Below are 24,784 nucleotides of genomic sequence, written 5' to 3'. Positions count from 1 at the left end.
TAGTTTCATGACATATATTCATACTCACACCCTTGCACAACTGCAATTATACACACATGTAAAAATTAGAAGCTAGGATCCACATAAAAGAGATGTATGATGTTTGTCCTTCTGAGTCTGAGTTAGTCATTTCATAGAAGGATTTCTAGATCTACGCTCTTTCATGCAATTTTAAAAAACTCATTCTTATTTACAGCTGAATAAAATACTATTGTGTGTATGTATCACACCTTCATTACCCATTCCTCTGTCCATGGACATCTAGATGGTTTTCATTACCTTGCTATTATCAATGGAGCAGCAACAAAGATAATGTATAAGTATTTTTGTTACAGAATATAGTTTTTATGGTATATACTCAAGAATGGTATATTCCCATGGTGACTAAACCAGCCTACCTCTCAATCAGCAGTGAGTAAGGGTTCTTCACTATTATTATTATTATTATTATTATTATTATTATTATTATTATTTTGTGATAACAATCCTGACTAGGGTGAGGTGATATTCCCAGATAGTTTTGATTGGCATTTCCCTGGTGGGAAAGGATGTGGATAGTTTTAAAGATATTGACCATTTGTGTTTCTTCTTTTAAGAATGGTGTGCTAAGGTTTTTTGTTTGTTTTGGCAGTTTGTGGGGGAACTGGAAGCCAAAATTCTGTTATATTAATTGTCACTATTGGTATCTGAGGATGACCCATTGAGTCACCTCTGCACTTGTGCTTATCTTTGGCACGAAAAAAGTGAGTCCTTTGAGGGCTCAAGGAGGTCCCTTACAACCATGGTAAGACTTGCTGGCACACAGTGTGGGCTGGCTGGGAGGCAGGGACATATAGAAAGCTTTTTCTTTTATTTCCTTTCAGCAGAAACCAGGAGAAAATTAATGTGTTGGTCAAAAGCATCATCTACCACGTGCTCACTGGCTCACACTGTCAGGTCAGCTATCCCCACCTGTCGCATGAGGCTGGCAGTGGCTGTGAGCCAGTAAAACTTTATTTACAAAGATGGGGAGGCTAAGCTTAATATGGCCCCGAGGTATTTTGCTGATAATTACTGCATTTCAGAAATGCATTTATATCAACACACTGAAAAATTAATTTGCCCACGTAAGAAAACAGTGCTGGGAGAGGTGTGGATGAGTTTGTGTGGGGCTGACTGGTACAAGTGGCATGGCCCACTCTTGGGGCACAGCACCGGGTCTCTGGCCTCTGTCCCTCTAGCCAGGCTTGTAAACAAAAAGCCTCCTGTGTGCACAGTGGAAGAAGGCACAGTGTCCTTCCTAGAAGGGAGAGGAAGGCGATAGGCAGCTAAGTTTTCTTGTTGAGTTGAATTATTTTAGGGTGTAAACAGGAAATTGGGTTTGATGTTTCCGGAAAATGTCAGTTGCAACCCTCCTCCCTCCTGCTTGTTGAGATCTACTCTCTAAAATCAAACGCAATTTCTAAAATCATGGCTTTTCTTCTTGACGATCCATTACAGACATTGGAGGGAAAATAGGAAAACACCATGCATTGTCTTCAAATAACTCTCTCCTCCCAGTGGATCTGAAGGAGAGAAATATGATTTTCCCCTAACTGCGGGTTGCTTTGGTTTTCAGCGACATTAGAAGTGGCTTTGAATATTTAATCAGAGCAGTTGGCACAGCATTGAACACCCTGTGGGTGCTAAATAAATGATTCTCAATTGTTTGCAGAAGTGGGGGCAAGTGAGTGATGTAGATGAATGTGCCAATATTTTTTGTATTCCTGTTGTTGTTTTCCCCCCTATCCTGGCCCCCGCCCCGTGTTTGCCACTTCCCAAACATCAAATTATCATGATTTCCAAACACTCCGAAAGAAGTAGGGGAAAGTTCCTGTTCACAATAGGGGAAGTGGCATATAGAGCCATCAACTCCTTTTGTTTCTGACTTTTCTTGGGAAGACAGAAACAGATGTTTGGTCACCCCATATGAGGACAGAACAAAGAAACTCCCCACCCAAATCTATCTTGTAACCAGTGAGTTCATGTGGGTAACTTATAGCAGCATAGACGAGGAGTTACAGGAATGTGAGTCGCTCAAAAGGAGCATCATGAGAGGCCCACACGCTAAGGCTGGTGACTGCTTCCCTGGAGCTCCCAGCACATCTTACAGGCAGCTCCACCAGAGTCCCCTCTCCTTGCCCAGCAGTTGCTTACTGCTTACATAGCCCTGGGGATCAGCCTGGGCGTCTCTGACTTTCTGAGCTTCTGGGAGACTTAGGAGCCTCGGGAATATCCCGGGAGTGGGTGTTTCAATTAGGAGGAAATACCTATATACAGCTTTTATTTCCTACACCTACCTAACAATGCCTTCGTTTCTGTTTTTGTGATAAACTATGATGCTGGCGAAAGCTACTTCATGTAGAAAGGGTTTATTCTGAGTCGTATCTCAGGTCATCACCCATCATAGTGGGGAGTCAAAGCAGCAGAATCTTGAAGCTGCTTGGCCACATCAAATTCCACAGTGCTTATCAGCTCCGTTTCTCCAATTACACTGTCTGGGATCCTAGCTAGAGAATGGTGCCACCCACAGTGGACAAGTCTTCCCATCCGTTTCAATGAACACAATCAAGAAACCCCCACCGGCATGCCCAGAGGCCAGTCTCTCAGATGAGTCTCGATTCTTTCAAGTGTACAATTACTACTAACCACCACTCACTTCCACTTGATGACTGAAGGACTCCCACCTTTTCTATTACATTGAGGCAATCACTCAGCACAGCCCAAATATGCAGCGACAGATGGACTTGCCAAATAAACTCCCATTTCCTTTCTCTTATGTTAACAAGCCCAGGGATTTTTAACGAGCACAGAACTCTCAATCCTTCTCTTTTGTTCTAGCATTCATCAAGCAGGAACTAACGGAAGGGTATGTGGATGTGCAGTGGTCCTGTGTGGCTCTCACACATCTGCTTTTGTTAAAAGATACTCCGGCAGCCAGCCCTTGTGCCAGGAGGAAACTTCAGCTCCCACCTGATGAGTGAAACACCCATAGATAAAGTGTTACTCCCCTCCAAAAGGCTTGGTTATGAATTCAGAAACCCATACTCATCTGTTTTTATTGTCATCTAATGCCTTTTAGATAAGCACAGGCCTTGCAGGAAATCAACTCTGGAGCTGCATAATTAGGACATCTTTCAGAGCCATAAACGGTAATCCCACCAGAGATTAAGAATTCACAGGCATGAATTTCTGGCACCAGGTACCTACAATTCTGTTTCTTTTTGAATAATGCATTATTTCAATACTTTGATGCATGCTCTATGAAACCCTGTATGACTCATCCAGGGTAAGGAGAATAATATCCTTGTTCCCCACCTGTCCCAACTGTAAACATGTTTGGGGCTCAACGCTATGGCTCAGTGTCATAGAATAGCAATGGCCACCAATGTCAGTTTCAATTACTCACTCTATGGGCCAATTTAGGGAAATTTGATTGAACCTTCTACAGGACATTGGCAAAGCAAAGGTCTAATTTTCATAGTGAATGAGTTGTTCACTTTAAGGGAAAGGAGAGGTGGGCTAGGGAGATAGTTCTGTGGATAAAGTGTCTGGCACACAAGTGTGAAGACCTCAGTTCGAATCCCCAAAACTCATGAAAAGCCAGGTGTAGCAGTGCACATCTGCAATCCCAGTACTCTTGGGGCAAGATGGGAAATGGAGACAGGAGAACGCTCAGAAGCTCAAAGGTCAGCTAGCCTGGTACATGCAGCACCCAACAAGAGATCCAGTCTCAAGCAGGGTAGAAGCCAAAGACTGATAGCCTAGATTGTCATCCATACATGTGAACACACACACACACACACACACACACACACACACACACACACACACGTGGTCCAAGAAGTTGTTTCTGATGACAAGCAGCACATACGGTTTCAGTCACTGTCTTAGCTTGAGGATGAGGTATTTGAGGCAGGGCGATGAGAAGTGTCTTATACTTGACTTTTACTCTTGGGATTCTAATCCTGGGCTTCAACTGCAGTCCTGCTGTTCTCCTAAGCTCCGTGCGATGTTCCAGATTCTGTGACGGTTCCTGAGGGTCTCAACACAGGAGTGCAAATTCTCTGTGCTCAGAGTAATTCTTGTCAAGGGCTGTTCTACAGCTGGACAATGAACTCATGTGGAGGAGGTGTGGTGTGGCTCTCGCCTCTGCTTCTCTGATGCCCGGTATAGGACTATATTGTATCTGTTAGTACATAAACAGATTTTCAAAGAGGAGCACAAACTGTTGATTGCAAGTCAGAGGACCCTGAGCCAAATACTACTACCTAAGAGGGAAAGCATGACGGACATACCAGACTCCCTCTTTGAACTCACGGGCAGAAGGTTCCACAGTTATCTGGACGTGGCTACCTCTAACCACAGCTTCTCAGTGACAGCTGCCACCTGTACCAGCAGTGCCCAAAGTGTTCCTGTTACTGCCAGGCACCCATAGCTGTGAATCTCCAGGATGCTAGCTGTCCAGGATAGGCCTGGTTTGGTCTCTTGTGGTCCAAGCGCCTATCTCACTCTTCTCACTGGAGCCCACCATTACGGTTCTTCAGGATTGTCTCAGTCAGTTTGAACTAGAAGTGGCGGCTTAAATGATGTGTGAAAATTCCTCAGTGTTGGAAGCTGAGGTCTGAGATCAGGGTACCAGTGCAACGAGCACTCAAATGGCAACTCTTACAGCTTGTAGACCTTGACCTCACATGATCTTTACTGCTCTGCTCTGTTATAAGAGACAAAAGGGGATCCCTGCTTCTCTTCTCCTAAGATCACTATTCTTACCAGGAGAGTGCCACCCTCATGACATAATTTAACTGTCTTTGTTTCCCTGAGGCCTCATCTCCAAGGAACATAAAATTAAGGGTTAGAGCTTCAATATAACAGTTGGGATGGATGGGGATATCAGTATTCAGCTACTACATTGGTCATTCAGTGGGGTCAGAGACAGGCCGGCCTCTATGAAGCCTGTGGAGAGGTTTGGGGTCAAGGTGAGGGGAAAGCTCTCAGTAGGAGGGAGCTGTGGGAAACCCCAAAAGGCATCCATGTCCTTGACCAGTGTGCACCGCTGTGGTGGCATGCAACTACCTGACAGTGACACTTGTTTGCACACTTGGCACACGTGTGTGGGGACCTGGCTTCAGTCCCACAGGACACACGTAAGAGCAGGTATTATAGTGCTCATCTGTAACCCTGGTGCTCCTGTGGCAAGATGGAAGGTGGATACAGCAGAATCCTAAGCAGAGAACGTGACTAGCAATTTCTTCTATGTATTTGGAACAGGAATTAAAAATTGCATCAGAATAACAGCCTGCTCAGAGGGACTCTAGCTCTATTTCTCAGGTGAGGAAATCATGTAGCCTCTTGCCTCAGTTTGTGGTGCCACTGCAGCCAAGAGTGCTGGAATTATGATTGGGTTCTTGTTTTTCCTTTTAAAAAGTGTGCGCGTGTGTGCGTGCGTGTGTGTGAGTGTGAGTGTGTGTGTGTGTGTGTGTGTGTGTGTGTGTATGTACCTGTTCAGATGTATGGAATGTGTGTGGAGATCAGGCTTAGCCTTGGGATGTTTCTTAGGTGTTGTCCATCTCATCAGTCTGGAACCATTTAAGAAGGCTAGCTCAGCCATCAAGCCCCAGGGATCTTCTCCCCAGTTCTGGGATTACAAACTCAAGGCACTATGGCCAGTTTTTCTTATTTGAATCCTTGGGATCTAATTCAGTTCATCCTGCTTGTGTGGGACTGGCTGAGCCATCTCGCCAGGCCCGGTTTCTTCAGTACCTGTCCTTTTCCAGTGTGGGCGTATTTGGCCACTGCATGTTTTCAGTCTTTGCCCTTTGGGGTGATGGTGACAGCTATCTCTGAGGTCCCCTGAGCCAGCCTTTGCTCCAAGCACTTGACTTACACCTTCTCTTTCAGTCTTTTCAGCAGCTGTGGAATGAGGAAGGCATTGTTGCTGAGGCAATATAGAAAGGCAGGGAGCATAAGGGGACGGAGAAAGAAAAGGGACGACTCCCTCCAGAGTGATTGAAGCCTTTCACCAGCTGAGAGTCAGAAATTCTGCCTCAGTTAACAAAATTTGCTATGAAGTTGCCCACATAGAGACAACACGGTTTTCTTTCTCTCCCTACAGATGTTTCAAATAAGAATGTTAAAATGGTGTAAATGTGTATGACCAAGCATGGCCTTTCTTTTTCCCTAGACACAAACCTGTAATTTTTCTAGGAACAATTTTTAAATGTTCAATTACATCACTTTTTGTTTCGCTTGCACGCATTGATGCACACTATGTGAGTGCAGTTCCCTTGGAGGCCAGAAGGGCATTGGGTCCCCTGGGTCTTGAGTTCCAGATGGTTGTGATCTGCCATGTGGGTGCTTGGGAATTGAACCTGCGTCCTCTGGAAGAGCAGCCAGTGCTCTTAATCACTGAGCCATCTCTCCAGCCCAATTTTTTAAGGAATTTCATAACAAACCTCATTTCCCAGTTGAGGACATGTCTTCACTCTTTTGTGCAAGCTTTGTAAGCCTTATAGAGGGGGTTTCTTAGGAACCCTCTGAGAAATAACTTGATTTTTTTTTCAAAGTCATATATATGGTCACTGCTGAGACATTTGGTGTGACTCCCTTTGAAAAGTCCACGTCTATGCTGAGGTCTCTTTCTATTAACTGCTGCTTCAGTCCATGTTAAAGTCTCTCCTTGACAAACCCCAACTGCAACCCATTCTGGGTCAGCATGAAACTATTTTCTGTGGAAGTCAAGAAGCCTGCGTTTGCATGGTCTACAAAGTGAATCCAGGACAGCCAAGGCTACACAGACAAACCCAAGATGTCTTGGAGGAAAAAAAAAAAAAAAGAATCCTGGGATCCTGGGTTTACGTAATTGGAGTTCGCTGAAAGAACTGGCAGAGCCCTGACTCTGGCTTCTGCTCCAGTGCTATTTAATAATGTCTATCCTATTGAGCAAATGGAGACACTGACTCAAGTTCAGTTTTGCAGTTCACATAGGCTGTAGGGCTAATTCTGTGAGGGTTTTATAGGGAGCCGATGTGTTTTAAGCCACATTCCTGTGTTATGTGTGGCACAGTGGTTCCAAGGACAAATGGAAGGCCATGTGCCAGCCCTTCTAACAGAGGCATAATCAGGAAGAGGCTGTCTTTCCGGGAGAGACCCTGCCTCAGATGGGAATAGCTCCTTTCTGCTGCTGTATGTCAGCAATGGTCTGAACAGACATATTCCCGAGCCTAAGGCTGTCAGAACAGCCAGGAGGCTGCTGACAAAGGGCATCGATGCTGGAGCAGAGGGGCCTTGGCCCAGTGCATGTGCTTGTGGGAGCATCCATGCCAACTCATCTCCCAGCTTTCTGTCAGTGGTGCCCTCTGACCTCTCCTCCCCCTTCCCTGCTCTCTGGCCTTCCATTCTGCCTCCACACACCGAGAGACTGGATCTGACTATCTCAGGGCTCCTTTTAAGCCCTCTTGGCCAAGAATCTTTAGACCTTTTATTTGGCCGTGCTACACCATGTTCCGTGGCCAGCCATTGTTGCACTCATTGGAGAGGGAGGGGTCTCCCACAGTCCAGGTGAGCGAGTGAGCTCTGCTGATACCTGTGACAGTTGGTCAAAGTACCAAGCCTAAATAAACTTCCTCTGGCTGGTTTTGGAACCTCTGGACAGGTAGTTCTGGTAGCTTCTGCCTGGCTCGGTATCCTTCAGAATGTTGTGGTTCTGAAAGAAAAGTCTTGATTGTTCTCACACCTGAAGTTCCTGCTGGACAGGAACTGATGGGCACCAGAGCATGGATTCCAGTGCAGACTTTGGGGAGGCACAGGTGTAGACCTTCAGAACCCAAACCAGGTATGCATACTCCTTCTGTTGTTGAGGTCTTTGATAAATTGGAATTGCTTTATCGCACAAATTTCTTCCTTGGCTGTCTTTACCCCAGTGCTTCTAAATCCAAGATGGCATTCTATGCACTCTATTCACCGGAAGTTGCCAGTGTGAGTAAAGCCTGCCACCAGCTGGGTTTTGTGTTCTTATTTACAGGTTTAGGAAAGCGAGAGTCACAGCTGAACACAGTCACCATCCTGAGACCTTGGGCTGGCATTTAGTCTGTGTACTGTCTTCACACTCAGGTGCGAACCGCAGCTGATGTGATCTCGAGTCTTTCCCATCTCCTCCTGAGCTTCAGTTCTTAGTTTCATCATTCAGCTCTTGTACCCAATAACAGGAGTCTGAGATCCTATCCCTAGGTCCTAGCCAGTGACTATGACTTCCTGCTGTGCACAGCAAGAAGGAGCAAGGTCTTTGACATTGAGTTCTGCTTCTGGGAACCCTCCCCCATCTCCGCCTTCCCTCGGCCTTCCCTGGCTTGCAATGTGGAGCAGGTGAGTTAAAGTTTTCACAGGGTCATCCTTGTAGAAAGTCCCCTTGCAAAAAGAGTTCTGTGTCTTGCCATGTGCTCTGTCTTGCACATGCCCTTGACTAATGGCTCCTAGGCCAGATGAATAGAACCGGCACCAACACAGGAAATGAAAATAGCAAGGAGAACCCCTTAGGTCTGTATTCTAAGCAACCTGACATTCAGAAGCTAATAACTTTTTGCATAAAGTAAACCTTCATAAGCACGGCACTATGAGGTCCTGCTGTGGAGAGAGAACTGTGCAAAAATAATTTGAGCAGAAAATGTGCAACTATCTCCCAAGAAAGATGTGCACCACAGTCCTGGCACATTTGCTGGCTCTGGCACATGCCACTTTTTTTTCCTTTTTGTATAGCTCATGTTCTACTCATAACCTGGGGAGGGGCAGGTAGGAAGGGCTTTTCTATCTCAGTGCTCTTCCTGGGGAAACTGAGGCTCAGAGTATGAAAGGGCTTCCCTAGTTGACTCTGGATGGGAACCCTACCTGAGCCACTGTCTTCACAGGCAGTGTCTCCCCACGCCCACCCACAGCAGTCACTTCTTCCAGCCTCTCTTTCCCTGAATGCGCTCTTATCTTCTCCAGGGCTGAGGCCACTCTTTGTGCCGGTAGGCAGTCTGTACTTGTTCCTTTCAGGCCCCTGGCAAGAGAAAGCAGGCATTCTAAAAAGCAGCAATTATCCCTCTTGGTTCTTTTGTACAGAGCTCTGTAAATAATTTATTGGAATTGGAGGGTCTGGAGATGGAAACACACATTGGACCTTTTGGTAACCAGGCAAATTCAGAGTCTGGAACTTAAAGGGCAGTGGAAAACAAGTGAGAAAGTAACATGTCTCTTTGAAATCAGAGAAGACAACAAGACCTCAGCGCCCAGGCAGGAGGCTGGGGCTGGCCAGGCTGCAGCTGGAAGGAAGTTTTCTCATGGCATTTAAAGGTCATCGGAGGGGTTTCTACAACCATATCCAGAGGCCCTATAGCTAGGATTTTTGAGCAACTGTCTGTGAAGTTGGAAAACTCAGACCTGCACTGCGACTGGTCCCAAACTCCTCCCGCTGCACTCAATACCTTCATCAAACAAAGAAAATTGTGTTTGCCGGGCTGGCTCGCTGAAGTCACAAGATTCCCGGTCTCACATAGTGCTCCAGAATGCCTGCGAAAGCTCCCGAGGAGGGGAAGGCTGTGCACCCCACCTTTCAGATAACTGCATTTAGTACCAGCCTGAAAAAACATGTGATGGTCATAGACTTGGTGAAGAGAGACTTGCTTCCTTCCCAGAGAAAAGCCAAAGTTTGCTTCATTCACATGTGCCCGGGCCTGAAGGTGACTGAGCAGCCAGTGAGCAGCTATGAGGTACAGCTGGGTCTCGTCAGTGTGGGGGGTAAGGGGAGGGGGCTGGGAGGGGGCGGGGGTGCAGGTGCACATTGAGCTAGGAGATGCTGATGGAGGTGTATGTGGGGGAACCCACAGGCCAGGTGTGTCCTGTGATCTAGCAAAATCATTCATTTGTTTGTATCTTATAAAGACTTTTTAAGATATCCTTTAATTTAGCTCAGCTTTTGCAGTATGTTGGCAGGAATAACATACTGGATGGGTGTGATTGACACACAACTGACAACAAAAATCTGCTCAAAACTTTCTGAGTTGGGTGACTGCTGTCCACCACTGGGAACTGTAGAAACTGTTGAGCGCTGCATGATTGCAGGGCTGTGAGCCCTGTGAGTTTGCGTTTCTCTGTCTCTAGGAAGAAATGCTTACTTGACTGCCTGTGTGTTTAGAGGGAGTAAGTGTTCATGACTCAACTTGATCTCATTGAGATAGCAAGATTCCAGAATGGTCTTTTATTTACTTCTCAGTCATGAGCTTTAGTTTTCAAGCCCAGACAACTTTTTGGAAAATGGGGAGGACTTTGGATTTGAAAATGTCAACTTGAGATAAACACATCACCCTGAAAGATGTCTGTAGTCTACTCTGGATACCAGCCAACAGCAGTTATCTTTTCAGAAAGTAAACACACATGAAACCTGATGAGCTCTTCATTGTACCCGGAATAAATTATGAATGACACTGTAATCGACTCCCAGATAGCTCACTTACCCATCTCTTTGGATGATTGTAACATGTACATTGCTAATGCTTTATGAAAAAAAAGTAAGCATTTGAATATTGATGCTGTCATTAGGAAAGCCTCTCCCTCCCCCCCCCCCCCGTGAGTTCTGGCAAATACCTGAGACCTTTAGTCACCCATACTTGGCAGTAGGGAAGCCAGTCTGACAGGGAGGAACAGGTTTTGCAGGGTTCTAGGCTGGCTTCTTCCAGTTCCAGTCCTGGGAGGGTGAATTTCCATGTTCACAACAGATATGTAAAGGCCACAGGAAAAATGGTGTTAATTAAATTCAGTAGTAGTCCTTATTCATTAATTCATTGCCCAATCAGCCAGAGCAAAAGGTGTACAATTATAAAATAATTGAAAGAAACCAGAGATGGTATTATTCACAAGTAATTAATCGGACGGGGACAGAATTTTATCATTGTAAAATTTTCATTGCAGCTATTTTCCAATCCCCCAGAGAGGGAAAAACTTGTTTAATTATCTCATCATGCATTTTACAGTAATGCTCATAGCTCTGCTTTAAACTCTTCCTAGTGAACACCCTCTCTTGCATTCCATTCTTCATAAATAAGACTTCCACATTCCTTCATTATTGTAGTCACACTGAAAGTAATGTGAAAAGGTGTTTTGCAGGAGATTGCGCAGAAAAATGCAGATTGCCTCAACTGTATGTTTCTGTGGCTGAATCGTTTACTACCATTGATAGCCAACAGCCTAGCCACGTGTGTTAAATGAACCCTAGGCCACTCCCCAGCTAACAGTCCAACCACTTGGGTAGTTTTTACTGAATATCTATGGCACATGGTCTATTTAGGGCCATTTTCCTGTGCTCAAGGGCAGGCTTGGAAACAGAATCCTGGTCTTCTGACCTTCTGAATTTTAAACTGTGCTTAAGTTCAGAGCTGGAGACCATGGATGGAAGTGATGGAGATGTACACAGAAGACCCACAAGCCAGGCATCCTCTCTGGTCTGGCAAACACATCATATCTGTCTGCTGTCTGGGTTTGCAGTTTATTCTGTGTATGATCTTTTTTTTTTTTTTTTTTAAATCAGATTTTATGTGTTTACTTTCTGAGGAGATAGCTGCTGCTTATGGTTTGTACCATTTGCAGAGTACAGATATCTTTCAGGGGTCCTGTGTTTATCTCAGATCAACATTTTTCATCTCCAAAATTCAGTAGTAAACATTTCAGCATTTAAAATAGCCCTACACCATTGAGCTATTACAGGAAACAAACCTTGGTGCTCCATTTCCCAAGGCAAACATACCTGAGAGACCAACTAATAGCCCAGCCTGCTGCTGGACTTCTCTCCCAGCATCAGCTCAGGGGCTTCCTGTTAACCTAGGCTTTGACCATGAAGTGACTGATGGGGCAGAAAAGGAGCAAGGTCGTGGGGATGAACTCTCAATCCACAGGGTACTAGATAAAAGAACTGGGTTTGTTTTCAATAAAAGTGAGTTTGGGAGATTTTTCTGTGAAAAGCTTCCTGGTGTCAAGTTCCTGGGAGAAACTGCAAATTTACTGAAGCGAGGCTGGGATCCATGGATGGGGAGTTCTCTAAAACCATCTTAGTCCTGAGCTGTGTTAACTCAGTGTTGGTGTAACTCCAGATAGGAACCATCACAGAACCTGTGCTGAGAAGCTGCAGGGTGAGGAAGCAGAGGAGCTCGAGGATGTTGTAGATACTGTTTGCCTGATGTTTGCAAAGCCTGGCTTCCTCTTGACCCCAAAAGTACTCCAAACTAATAGGAACATGATGTGTTAAGGGAATTCTTCCCTGAGTAAGTGTTCTGTAAGGTTCAAAAAGTAACCAAGCCATAGCTGGACATGGATGGTTCTGTCTGAAAACTCTGTTTGCAGTTCACATGGTGAGCATGCATTCCCAAGATGTCCCATGAAGAAGGCTTTGCCTGCATTACTGCATCCCAGTGTGTTTAAACATCTTTGCTCCACAGGGCGCCAAGAATGATCTACAACGTCATTTAGTTTTGAATGAGTTATTAAGTATCCAGCAAGCCAGTATAAGAGTAAATAGCAATTAGCAGATGGACAAATAGATACCTAGGTAGCAAAACATCACCACACTGGGGACTCAGGGCATCCAGCAGAAATGGACTGGGGCAGCCCCTTTAAGGCGGTCAGCAGTTGTTCTCTATAGAGACTGGAGGGCAAAGCAGGGTGACCCATCAGTGACGCTAGCAAGCAAAAGAACAGATAACAACAGAAAGGTAATGTCATCCAATCAAGGTTTACAAACATCCAGAAGAAACCAACTGGGGAAGCCCTGACAAGACAGTCAGCTGGAGATCCCAAGAGAGAGGTTCCCAGCATAGAGGGATGACCCCTCAGATGAGGCTTCCAAGTTAAAAAAAAATGAATAGGAGCAGATATAGATACTGATATGGAGTCTGGTGCTTACAACATCTTGCAGAAACTGACCAGGAAGGCTGAGACAGTCAGCCCGAGTTCTCTATTGAGCTTTCTTTCCATGGTTGGCTTTCCTGCTTCTTTTTCCCACTGCAGACACTTTTATAGCATGAGATAAGCAATAATAGTAATCTCTGTTGGCTAGAGCTCACCTTCTCACTGTTTTCAAGGGCACACCAATTTTGCTCATGGACTCTTTTGTGCTCCCTGTCACAGAAATGGGAGTGGGTGACTCATCCCTAGACAGGGCATCCTCAGAAGACTCCGAGACAACATGCTTTGGTCTAAAATGGGGTTGGGAATGCACACTTCAGAGCCAGGCCTGGTGATCTCAAAGAAAACATGACAATTTGCCATTATAATATGCATTAAAATGGTTATTGAGACCTGTCTGGTAATAGGTAAATGCTGGAGCTTGTAAGTGAAGAGGCCTATCTATCTTCTGATAGGTGACAGTTTTAAACATTCTCTTCATGAAAGGTGTACCTGAGCCTCTTTCACCATCTGCATCTCTATTTTCTAGTTATCATCATTATTATCTTATTGAATTTTTATTTTTTATATTAATTACAGTTTATTTACTTTGTATCCCAGCTGTAGCCCCCTAGTTATCGTTATTATTGTTGTTGTTATTTGAAAAGACTTGCTAGCAATGTTTGGTTCTGGCTACCTAAAGGCTCATGGTGAAAGTCCCCCTATCCATGTGTCCCAACTAAGACCACTGTGACTCAGTGGGCCCAGAGCAATAGCAGAGCAGCAACACTAAATAACAAATGAACTAAAACAATTTCTAGGTGGCTCCTTACATCTCCCATTTCTCTCTGGTTCACGATTCTCTCTGCCTTCCCAAGCACATGAGGCAAACACTAACAGTGGGATCAAGGTTATTGTGGGTGGTGTTCATCAACCTCTCTTTTTTTCCCCCCATCTATTTCTTCGGATTGATTTGCCTCCTGGTTTTGGGTTGTATTTTCTTTCTTCTTTGCACACCAGCTTTTCAGCTGGATTTTAGCGATTGTGACTTTTGCATTGTTGAATGCTTGATTTTGTATTATTCCTGTAAAGAGAGTTGGGTGGGTTCTGGTAAAGTAAGCTGTTTGCGGATAGCTTGGTTCTACTGGGGTTTACTGGTGAGATCTGTGAGAGGTCTAAAGGAGGCTGTGGAGCAGAGCAAGTGGTTCTCAAATACCATGGCTTTGCTCCATGGTAATGTCTGGAAATAGTTTTGGTGATGGCAGCTGGGAGAAGGATGCCACTGATTCTAATGGGTAGAAGTCATAGATGTTGCCACCATCTCTGTGTTTGTGTGAAGTTATGTGTGCAGGTGTGTGTATATGAGCGTGTGTGTGTGTGTGTGTGTGTGTGAGAGAGAGAGAGAGAGAGAGAGAGAGAGAGAGAATATGTATGATATCTAGAAGTCAACTTTGGATGATGCCATTCATCTATTCATCTTGCTTTTTAAGGCAATCTCTCTCTCTCTCTCTCTCTCTCTCTCTCTCTCTCATGTTTACCCATAAATCATTAGTTGGGTTTGCCTGGCAAGCTCCAGAAACTTACTTACCAGTCTTAGTACCTTGAAGTCTGAGATTATAAGAGCATATCACTAGCATGCACTTTACTGACTGAATTATTTACCAAGCACAGATGATGTCAATTTCTTTCAATGCACTCCATCCCTCTCTTCCTTCCAATGGAAAAGGAGCCAGCCTAAAATGTCCATAGCATGGAGGGGGAGAAGCCCTGTTCTAGGGCATACTCAGTCCCGCTGTTAAGACGCAGCCTTTCTGAGGAATCTCTCTGGCTTCTCAGATGTGCTGAGACCTTCCAACTGGTGCGGACGTGAATTCTTTCCACATGTGTGAGGTCTTGAAATTACCTGGCCTGCCTCTTTGTGGAATTTCTTTTCCCTTACTATCAGATAAGTTTTTTTCTCAAGCAGATGCAGGTGAGAAACTTGAGGGGTCTTTTGTGGCCAGCTGACAAAGCCACCGAGTCCTGCGTCTGTATCCTGTGCTAAGCGAGAACTCAGGCTCTGCCGAGTTGCCACTTCAAGTAGGGATAATTGTGCAGTTCTTCTCTCTCCGTTTCCCTGTATCAGGGATCATAGGCCTGCAGTGCTGCCTGTACAGTAAGAAAAGAAAGCTATTGTTTCACAGCTTTTACTATTTTATTTGACTTTACTGTGGACAGAAGTAAATGCTTGGCCGTATGGTTTTGGTGTTGCACCAGGACAGAGATAGTCTGCTTTGTCTGTGTGTCTCTCTCCCTCACTCTTTGTCTCTCTCTCTCTTCTCTATCTCTCTGTGTGTATGAACGTTTAAGTCACATAGCAATGAGTGTATATGTGTGCAGGTGAAGGTCACAGGTTAGGTGTCATTCCTCTGTAGCCATCTACTTTGTTTTTGGACACATCTCACTAACCTGGAAATTACCATGTAGGTTCAGGTGGCTGGCCAGTGAGACTCATGAATCCACTTGTTTCCACCTCCCTATTCTAGGAATTATAACCACAGGTCAATGTGTCTGGCTTAAAAAAAAAAAAGGAAGTTCTGGGGATCCAACTCAGGTCATCATGACTGCAAGTCAAGCTCTTCACTGACTAACCTATCTCCTCAGCCCCTCAGCTATGGGTTTTGATGAAGGCTTTCAAGTGACTGGGTTGTGTCTTGAAGTCTTTAGAAATAACACTCAAATTTGAAGTGCTCGGGCTTCATGAGTCATGGAATGAAGAGAGCACAAGGACCAAACATGAGGTGAAACAAACACTTTCTTCCTGTGGTCATCAAAAGGTACATAGCTGTGTTACCCATTATCTATCCCACTTGACAAGTCTGAGCCAGATCAAAGTCTTCTGAATCTTGATTTTCTTCCTCAAGTCCTGGCCTCAATGCAATGTTTTTGCTGAAATAGTGCGCTGTGACTCTTGCTGTAATGTTGCCCAAGCCCTCAGGGTGAGCAGGCTCAGAAAAGGCAAACGCACTGAGATTCAAGACGATCATCTAATATCTTCTTCACTCCAGAGCTTTCTGTCCTCCTCCACTGTCCATGCCCTGTTCAGACATCCGTGGGCTGTTGAATTTGTATATGTATGGTGCTGGAAATTAAACACAGAACCACTGAACTGCACCTTTAGTCTCAGGAGTCTGTCATGTAAACATGAAGCCATGGTCTGAAGTTCTAGACCTATCCATTGTATCCATAGGACCCAGCAGAAAGCAACAAAGACGCTAGTATAAACCACTCCACTGGGAGAGCTGGTGTGCAGAGGGTAGGGGTGGGGGAGGTGTATCAGAGTTGCAAATGGCCAGGCCATTTGCACTGTGTGTGAGGAGCTCAGTGGAGGCAGAGATGGAACAAAGGAAGCTGGTGTGGCTGATCCCTGAAAAGTCTCATTCATCCTCACCACAGCTGTGTGAGACACATGAGGCCCATTTTTTTTTTCCAAAGAGAAATTTCTGATAGGCTCAGAGAGTCGATGCAAACATCATGGGGACACAGCTAGTGTGGATAGGAGCGCTCTGGCCTCATGATGTCCTCCTCTGAGGTCTGTGTTTCTCATGTGGTGCTCAGGAGGAGAGAAGACGGGCAAGGTTCCCCTCCTGACAGCAACTGCTAGTGAGGGGTTCCAGGAGGCATCACAGACAAAGGAAAGCCTGTCTTGAATACACCCAGGGTCAGATGGTGGAAAGTCAGGTCAGAGTGTCCCACTGCCCTCCGGCCACAGACATGGTTCTCTGCTGTCTTCTTTTTGCTGGGAACTTTCATCCTATTTTTGATGTCCCAGTTTCTACTCCTGCAGACAACAGAGGAAGTGAAGAGAAAACACTGAGGCTGTCTTGTTGTAAAATATCTACCAATCAGTAAAATACATGTAGTTTTAATATAGCTTTTTAGAAGTTTATTTTCCAAGCAGATGTTAATGTTCAAAAGCTCTAACATATATCCTATGTGTAAAGAAAGTAGAATTCTGTCATGCTGCTTCTATTGTAAACAGTTTATCTAGAATTCTAGAGAGATTTCATAGATTTAGCATAGAGATCAGCCAACTATTTCTGACAGTGAATGTAGTTTTGTGGCAGGCTACCTTTGACTTGTGAATTAAAATTGCTAACGCTCACTTTAGGTGCTGTGTAAAACAATCTTAAATACTTTGGTGCTATTTATTTTTAGTGTAACATCTTGCTTTAAAATATAAACACTAGAGTTGGTGAAATGGGTGGGCAGTAAAGGCTCTTGCTGGCAATTTGACTACTTGCATTTGCTCCCTGGAGCCCACATGATGGAAGGAGAGACTGACTCCTGTGAGTTGTTCTCTGACTTTCACATGTGTTTTGTTGCAGGTGCACAACTCACCCATACAAAAAATCCACAGATAAAGATAATAAAATTAAATAACCAATACTAATAACTCATGTACATATCTTCTGATAGTTGAACAGTGCACTCAGAAGACTATAATTACAATTATGGAAAAAACTGGACAAGTTCAATATAGAGGCATACAGCTTAGATTCCATGTGGAACATTTTACGATTCCAGGTACTTAATAATATTGATTTTGGCTTATGAGCCTTTATTCTCTACATGATAAAGATGTCTTTTGGAAATGCTAATGAGGAAGGCTAGAGAGATGGCTCAGGAGTTAAGAGCCTTTGCTGCTCTTGCAAAAGATGTGTGTTCAGTTTCCAGCACCCACATTGTAGTTCACAACCATCAGTACCTGCAATTCTGGTGTGTGTGTGTGTGGGGGGGCTGGTCTGATGCCCTCTCCTGGCCATCTTGGGCACTGCACACATCTGATGCATGTATTTACATGCCATACATGTAGGCAAACATTCAGACACATAAAATAAAAATAAATAAAATCTTACTTAAAAAGGGAAACACTAGTGGGAAACTATGAATTCTAATGTCTGTTCATATGGAACAAAATAAACACTAAAAGACAGAACTCTTACAACAGAAAACTTGAAATTGTATTAGCATCTTTGACATGAATAAATTTATATTTTGACTTTCTTTTATGGCTGTAGGATGGAATGGGATAGAATAGAATAGAACAGAATATGTATCCAGAAGATCCGTGATAACCATGCTAGGTGCTGGTAACACAGTCAAAAACTCTTGTTCTTTCGCTTGCTCATACTCTGTTGGAGTAGCTAGTGAATGTCTACACAGCACTGTGAGTGCAAAGAACACAAGACTTTCAGAGATGGAGGCATTTGGCCATGTGCCTCTTGTGAGATTGAGAAGATTTGAAGGTCCAGTGGGAAGAGTGAGGTATGGGCTAAAACTGGGTAAGAAGAATATGTTTCTGGCAAAAAAAAGACTAACAACTTCCACATAGTAACTCAGGTCAGGAGAACCTAAATAAAGCCCAGCAGTCTTTCTCACTTGAGAAGACTAGGTCACAGGTCCTGAGAGATAGGAGACAACCCAGAAGTAGCTCCAAAATTTGCCCCAGGTGTCCTTGAGTTTGTGTGAAAACCCACCTGTGCTTTGCTGAGATGTAGAGTGACTTCAGGACATGAAGACTCAGGTCTTCAACCATCGGAATGTAGAGCCCTTGTTGAGTTTGGAGGCAACATAAAAGAGCCCTTAAAACATTATGCTTTTGAAATGTGTCTAAAGTAGCCTCCAGACTCAAGCCTCAGACCCATTTAACAATTTAAAAACAGGACAGGAGAACCAAGTTATTCCTTAAGTAGTTTAACTAGTTAGCAAAAAAAAAAAAAAAAAGTTTATTTTTCTTTATAAGACTACAAAAACAAATGTAGTGACAGATAATGTAAAATTTACAATATCTAGCAACCAGTCAAAAATTACTAGACATTCAAAGAATCCAAAAGACTGACTCATGAGCAAGATAAATACCAGTTAATAGAAGTGTTCATTGAAATAATGAAATCAGCAAAATGTAGATTCTTACAAATCTATTCTTATGTAGAATTCTTACAAATTCTATCATCAATGTTGTACGTGCATTGTATTTTCTTTAAAGCCATGGAATTTACAGGGAGCCATCACCATGATGGAGAGATAAATGAATGATATATGGAAAGAGCAACACAGAATATTTGGAGAAGTAAAAAGGAAATAAGCTAGAATTTTGAGTGGGTTTAATCAACTGCAAACCTGATACTACAGAAGACAGGTTCATTGAGCTTCCCAAACTCAGGATAAGAGAGAAAAAGTAGAGGGATCAAGAGAGAGGTTAAGAGTCAGAGACGACACACAGGAGACAGTAGAGTTTCAGGGACCAGCCTCCCAATGTTAAGAGTCTAGTATATGCATTATGAGAGCCTCAGGAGGAAGGAATGAGGAGAAGAAAGATGAGACGAGATAATGGTTTCTAAATTTACAGCTAATGAAGTGTATAAAGAATTGCCCATCAAGCATTTCTGCTTCCCAATGGCAGTGCATGGGTGATTAGCCAGTGTGCTCCAATCCAGGGAAAGTGGGTTATTTTGTTGTGGTCATCCTGCATTGGTGACTGAAGCATCTAGCTCTGTTTCTTAGGGCCAGGATTCCATCAGCACAATCCATCACAGAAAACTGCTTCACTTTGGACTGGCTCTTCAGGGACAGCAAACACACGCTGGCAAGTGCTGTCTGTATTTGTTTTGTGTTGCTGTGTAGCAGCATATGGTCATGTAGACTACAAGTCCTAGTGTGGGTTAGGTGGCTCCTGTGCATGAAGAAGTCCTTTCCCATCTGAGCAGGTGTCAGCCTCCTACCAGACACTTAGAATACACTTCGAAGGTTACTGGTAACAGAGGCGGCAGCGGGGGGGGGGGGGGGGGACTTAGTTGTTTGTTGCAGGACTGGAGTCTCCATTTCCTTCTGGGCAACAGCCAAAGACCAACAACTAAAGGCCATGTGTAGGGCCTTGTCACACAGCTCTAGCCAAAGAGAAGGCTAGTATGTTCTTTAAAAATTATTTTCCTATTTATGCTTACTTATGTGTTTGCATGTGAGCTTGAGTGAACATATGTGTACCACATGCATGCAAGAGCCCTCAGAGGTCAAACACGGGCATCAGATTCCCCAGAGCTAGAGTTAAAGGCATCTGGGAGCCACCTCATGGGTGCTGGGAACCCAACCTGGGCCATAGAGAAGCAGAAGTCTCTAGTCCCTTGTTTATCCTTTCTAGGTCATCTGGAAAGTCTTTCTGTATTGAATCTCTCTTGATCACATATGTTTCACCTGTTAAGTCAGGGTCAGGCCCACCTAACATAGTCACCATTTCAACTGATTCAGTGACAACAGATTAGTAACCTCAGTATCACCAGCCAAAACATTTTCCAATGCAACATAGCTCAGCCATTGGAGCGGGAGCCTCCTCTGACCACAGCTACTGCTCACACTCAAGGAAAGGTGACTGTGCGAGGCATATATACCAAGGCTAGGAATCTTAGTGCTTTCCAACTAATTCTTCATTATTTGTATAGGTGGAGAAAAGAAAATATAAGGAGGCTTTGGGTTAGGGCACATAGGTTGGAACTTCATGGGGGAAGGGTGTTCATGAGTTGCTCTGTGGAACCATGTACTTCCTCCTGACATCAGATCAGTCTTGAGTAGATGCTTTAGGAATCTTCCATGAATAAATGATAAACAAAAGCTCATTAAATACACCCTGAGTGCAAACTGGAAGCCAGGGAGAGTGACAGTTACTGCATAGACGGTGTCTTCTCTGACTCAGTGTTTACACTTAATTCCTTGTGCATTTAGGCTTTTCAGTTAGCAGCAGACAGACAGCAGAATGATGGACAGCTGAAGTACTAGCTCTAGTTTGCCCAAGCGAAGCTACAAAGTAGAATTTACCTGTTTGATTACGCTTTTTGTTAATAGGATTCTGAAATAGTGAAATCATCTCTAGTCTAGTTCACATCCTGTTTCTGTCTCAAGAAGACAACACTAAAATTGAATGTCCCCAGCAAAACCCACAACTTGGAAACGGCAACGTGTCTAAGAAGCAAACAGAGATGAAGGAAAGCGGATAGGATAGTTTTTCAAAGTAGATAGCAAACTGCTTGCCATTTTGTATGGAAGGCAAGAAGCTGCTTCATAGTTAGCACCCTGCAGCCAAGAGCAAGTGACTGGGCACGCAAGAGACCCACCTACCTGCACAGGGATTCAGATGCCTCTAATTCAGCTGTGTGTTTACAGGAAGTTCATGAAAACGGTGATTTTTTTAGCTGCAAAGATGCTTGCTTATCTTTTCACTGATCCATTCTAGGTACTACTGGCTTCCCTGTACTCTGCCTTGCCCACGGCCTTGCGTTGCTCTCTGGTCCCTGAGTGGGGATGGTCTAGTCAAGCATGCAGAAGCATTGCATCTTGGTTGATGGGTATACAGAAAGGGTTCCATGAGTAATGAGGAGAGACATGTTCCCTGTGATGGAGCAAGCTTTGTTGGCTTTCTCATGCATACTGCTGCACTAGGGATTCAGGAATGAAAATAGGAAGGCTCCCTTAAGAAGTCTTAGAATAATGACTGCTTATATTGGGCTGTGTAATTTTTCGACACTGTTGCAAAATGAAAATAGGAGTTCTTTTTGAAAAGAGGGTGAGCTGTGAGCAAAGGTCTTTAAATAGCTTTTGGACTTTTTTCTGTCTTTTCCTTTCTTTTGATTTTCCATGGCATTTTAATTTTTTTTTTTTTTTTAGCTAAATGGTCTCTGTAAAGACAAATTACAATTTTACATTATTGGTGTGATTTTACTGCTCATCTTTATAATGTCCAATGCTGTCTTTAGCAAAAAATGAGTTATGACATTAACTCCTGTGTGGAATCAGTACAATGGCAAGTATGTCCCAGCTCCTTTATGGGCACGTGTGCTTCATTTTTACAAAAACAATGAGCTTGCTGCAAGAGTGAGCTCAGCTGTCTTATTCCTGTCCTTGAACATGTCACATCCACCAACACTCGCTGCCTCCGGCTTGCTTAGAAGTAGGGGAGGACTGCAAAGGTGGCTTGGGTTCTTTCTCCATCATTGGTTCAGCAAGTGTAGTTTGTCAACCCAGGGGAGCGATGTCCGCATGTTAGTTAAACTTTCTGTCCCTGCTGCAGGAAGCACATCCTGGGGTAAGCATTGGAGAAACCAGAATTGTTAAGTGTCTGTTTTCTTCAAAGAAAAGATGGATGAAACCCGGTCACCTGGAATACTGGAGTGAAAGGCTTCAAGCAACCTGATGATTCTTTGCTGTTCTATTAGGAGCCAGATCCTGAGAAGTTGTTTAGGCCCTAATCCCAAGCTTTGTCTCTCAGTAGAAAGAACTGATCCTCATGAAAGAAGACCCCTGTACTTTGCATCCTCCGTCAATAGACTCTAACTTTATGCTTAGTACAAATCCCTTCTCTCTAGGCCCTTACCCTAAGCACTGTTTGCTAGTCAGTAGAGCTCACTCTTATGAGAAAGGTCTCAGGTACTTTGCTATAGTGTGGTATTTTGCAAGGGAATTTTGATGTGGCCACCCCTAAGGCTTTGTCTCTCAACGTTTTATGGTGTTTAAATGTGTGAGAAAGTTAAACCATGGGATCAGACTCTTCAGCAGTTTTGATCCAGTCTGGCTGTACTGCAGGAACCACGCCCCACCCTGCAACACCAATGGCAAACGATTTGGCATGATCATCTAAAAAGGAGAAGAGATTTAGTATAGCAAGCAATTTCAAGGTATGAAGGTTAATTTTCACTGCCAGTGTGACTAGATTTAGGGTATTTGGGGGTGATATGGGGGCTACACTTTTGGACATGTCTGAAAGAAAGGCTTTTTGGGGAGATTGAACTGAAGGGGAATGGCCTAGCCTCAGTGTGGGCAGCACCATGCCGTGGGCTGTGGTCAGAACTGAATAAAAAGGGAAAAATGAGAACACAATGGACCTCCCTTGATCTCCTCTTTCTGGTCAGTGTGGGGACTAAGCTATGCTGCTGTGACTCCCCACCACAGCCTTCATTCCTTTGGACTGTGAATCAAAATAAACCTCTCTCCATGATATTGTTTCTTGTTAAGTATTTGTCCGCAGCAGTGACAACAGCTGCCATAATGTTGACATCTTTGGCTCCACTGATTATGGACCTTCCTCACATAATTTCAGAGTGTCGAGAACATGAGGCAGAGGCCACTCACTTCATAGTAGACAGGAATCAGGAAGAGAAACAGAATGGGGCCTGGGATAAGATATAGCCCCTAATAGCACAGCTTCGATGACCCACTTCCTCCAGCTAGGCCCCACCTCCTAAAATTTTTAGAACCTTCCAAAAGAGAGCCACCATCTGGGGACCACACCCTCAATATCTTAACCTTGTGGGATCAGATACACCATGACAGTGGGTAAGACACCATTGGGCTGTTTGGAGATTTGTGTATTTTTGAATGTTCTTGACTCCTGGCTATGTCTGCAGTGAATCAGGAGGTGTGGCCTCAGTGTGGTAGGCATCTGGATACATTGCATTCTAGACATGACCTACTAATTTTGAATTCACTGTGAGTCTATCCAACTCTACTATGTCACAAGCTCTCCAGACTCTGAACCTGAGGGATTCCTTATGCCAAGGCTGCTAGCAATCAGGCATTTCCACTGGCCTGCCCTCAGGGACCTGGTGGTAGCAGTTTTTATCATCACCGGCTGCAGGCAGGACGCCAGGTATGCCAGGTGTGGCACATAAAAGTTCTCAGTCACCCCAGATTGCTTGCTCTCTCCCTCACTCCCTCTCTTTCTCTCTTCTTTCCTCCATCTCTCCTTTCCCCCTCTTTTTTGTTTATTCTCTCTGTCTCCAAGTCTCTCTATCTCTATCTCCCTCTTATGTCCCCACTCCAAGATGGCCATTCACTCTCCTTCTCTGTCTGTAAACCTCTTAAACTAGATATGTTGTGTGACATAGTATAATTTCTTAGGGGCACAACTTGGCACGGGCCTGCCAAAGGTACCCCCTTCACCACTTTATCTTAACAAAGGCCACCAAGGAAACTGACGAGCACTCACCACACAAATCCCTTTACCCGCAAGCCGGCTCCACAACCCAACCAACTTCACTTCTGAGTTGTAAAGTTAAAAGTAAAATTATTGAAAGTTTCAATACAGTAATATCAAAAGCAGAGACCTACAAAAGAAAAAAAATGGATAAATTAGAGTTAACAAAAATTAAGCGTATATGGATCAAAGGGCACGAGGAACACAGTGAACAGGAGCTCTTCCACAGGATGCATCTTGAGGGTATTGTGCTAAGTGAAAGAAGTCAGCGGACTCCAGCCTCATGAGACAGCTGGCATAGTCAAATTTGCATGGAGCAGAGAGAGGCTAGGTGGGACTGGTAGGGGCTGGGGAGCATTATCTAATGGGTACAGAGCTTCCTGTAGGGGAAGAAATCATTCTGGAAACTGATAGTGGCTGTATTAGTTACTCCTTTGTTTCTGTGACAAAGCGCCATGACCAAAAGAAACTTAGAGAAGGAAGTTTATTTTGCCTTACAGTTCCAGAAGGAAAGCATGGTAGGACAGGAAGATGGTTGATGACATTTCATTGGCACAGGAATACGCACACACACATACACATACAAACACACAGAGAGAGAGGGGAGACAGAGACAGAGAGAGACAGAGAGACAGAGATACACAAAGAGAGACAGATAGAAAAGGACAGAGCACCAGAGACACAGACACACAGAGAGACAGAGATTGAGCAAGCGAGTGAGAGCAGGAAGTGGTTTGAAGCCCTATACCCTTACCATCCCCAGCTCCTGCACCTGAGACATACTTCCTCTAGCAAGGCTCCCCTCCTAAAGGTTCCTATACTTTCCCAACAGCACTAATGCTGAGTGCAGGTATT

The 24,784-nt window shown here is 44.2% G+C and overlaps 1 protein-coding gene across 7 annotated transcripts in view; it reads left to right on the top strand.

The window, feature by feature from the left end:
- Positions 1-9,129: 9,129 nt before the first annotated feature.
- C1H10orf90 (chromosome 1 C10orf90 homolog) overlaps positions 9,130-24,784 on the top strand; it is a 240,255-nt gene continuing 224,600 nt past the window's right edge. Inside the window, exon 1 of one of the 7 annotated variants that reach the window (XM_060381376.1) lies at positions 9,130-9,764. In XM_060381376.1, coding sequence (XP_060237359.1) covers positions 9,561-9,764 — 204 coding nt within the window. In that variant the 5' untranslated portion in view covers positions 9,130-9,560. The remainder of the gene's footprint in view (positions 9,765-24,784) is intronic. The other 6 variants (XM_060381371.1, XM_060381380.1, XM_060381385.1 and 3 more) reach the window with 6 other exon arrangements.

This window comes from Meriones unguiculatus, chromosome 1, assembly GCF_030254825.1.
Source record: "Meriones unguiculatus strain TT.TT164.6M chromosome 1, Bangor_MerUng_6.1, whole genome shotgun sequence".
Lineage (NCBI taxonomy): Eukaryota > Metazoa > Chordata > Mammalia > Rodentia > Muridae > Meriones > Meriones unguiculatus.
This window is presented reverse-complemented; position numbering and strand designations above follow the sequence as displayed.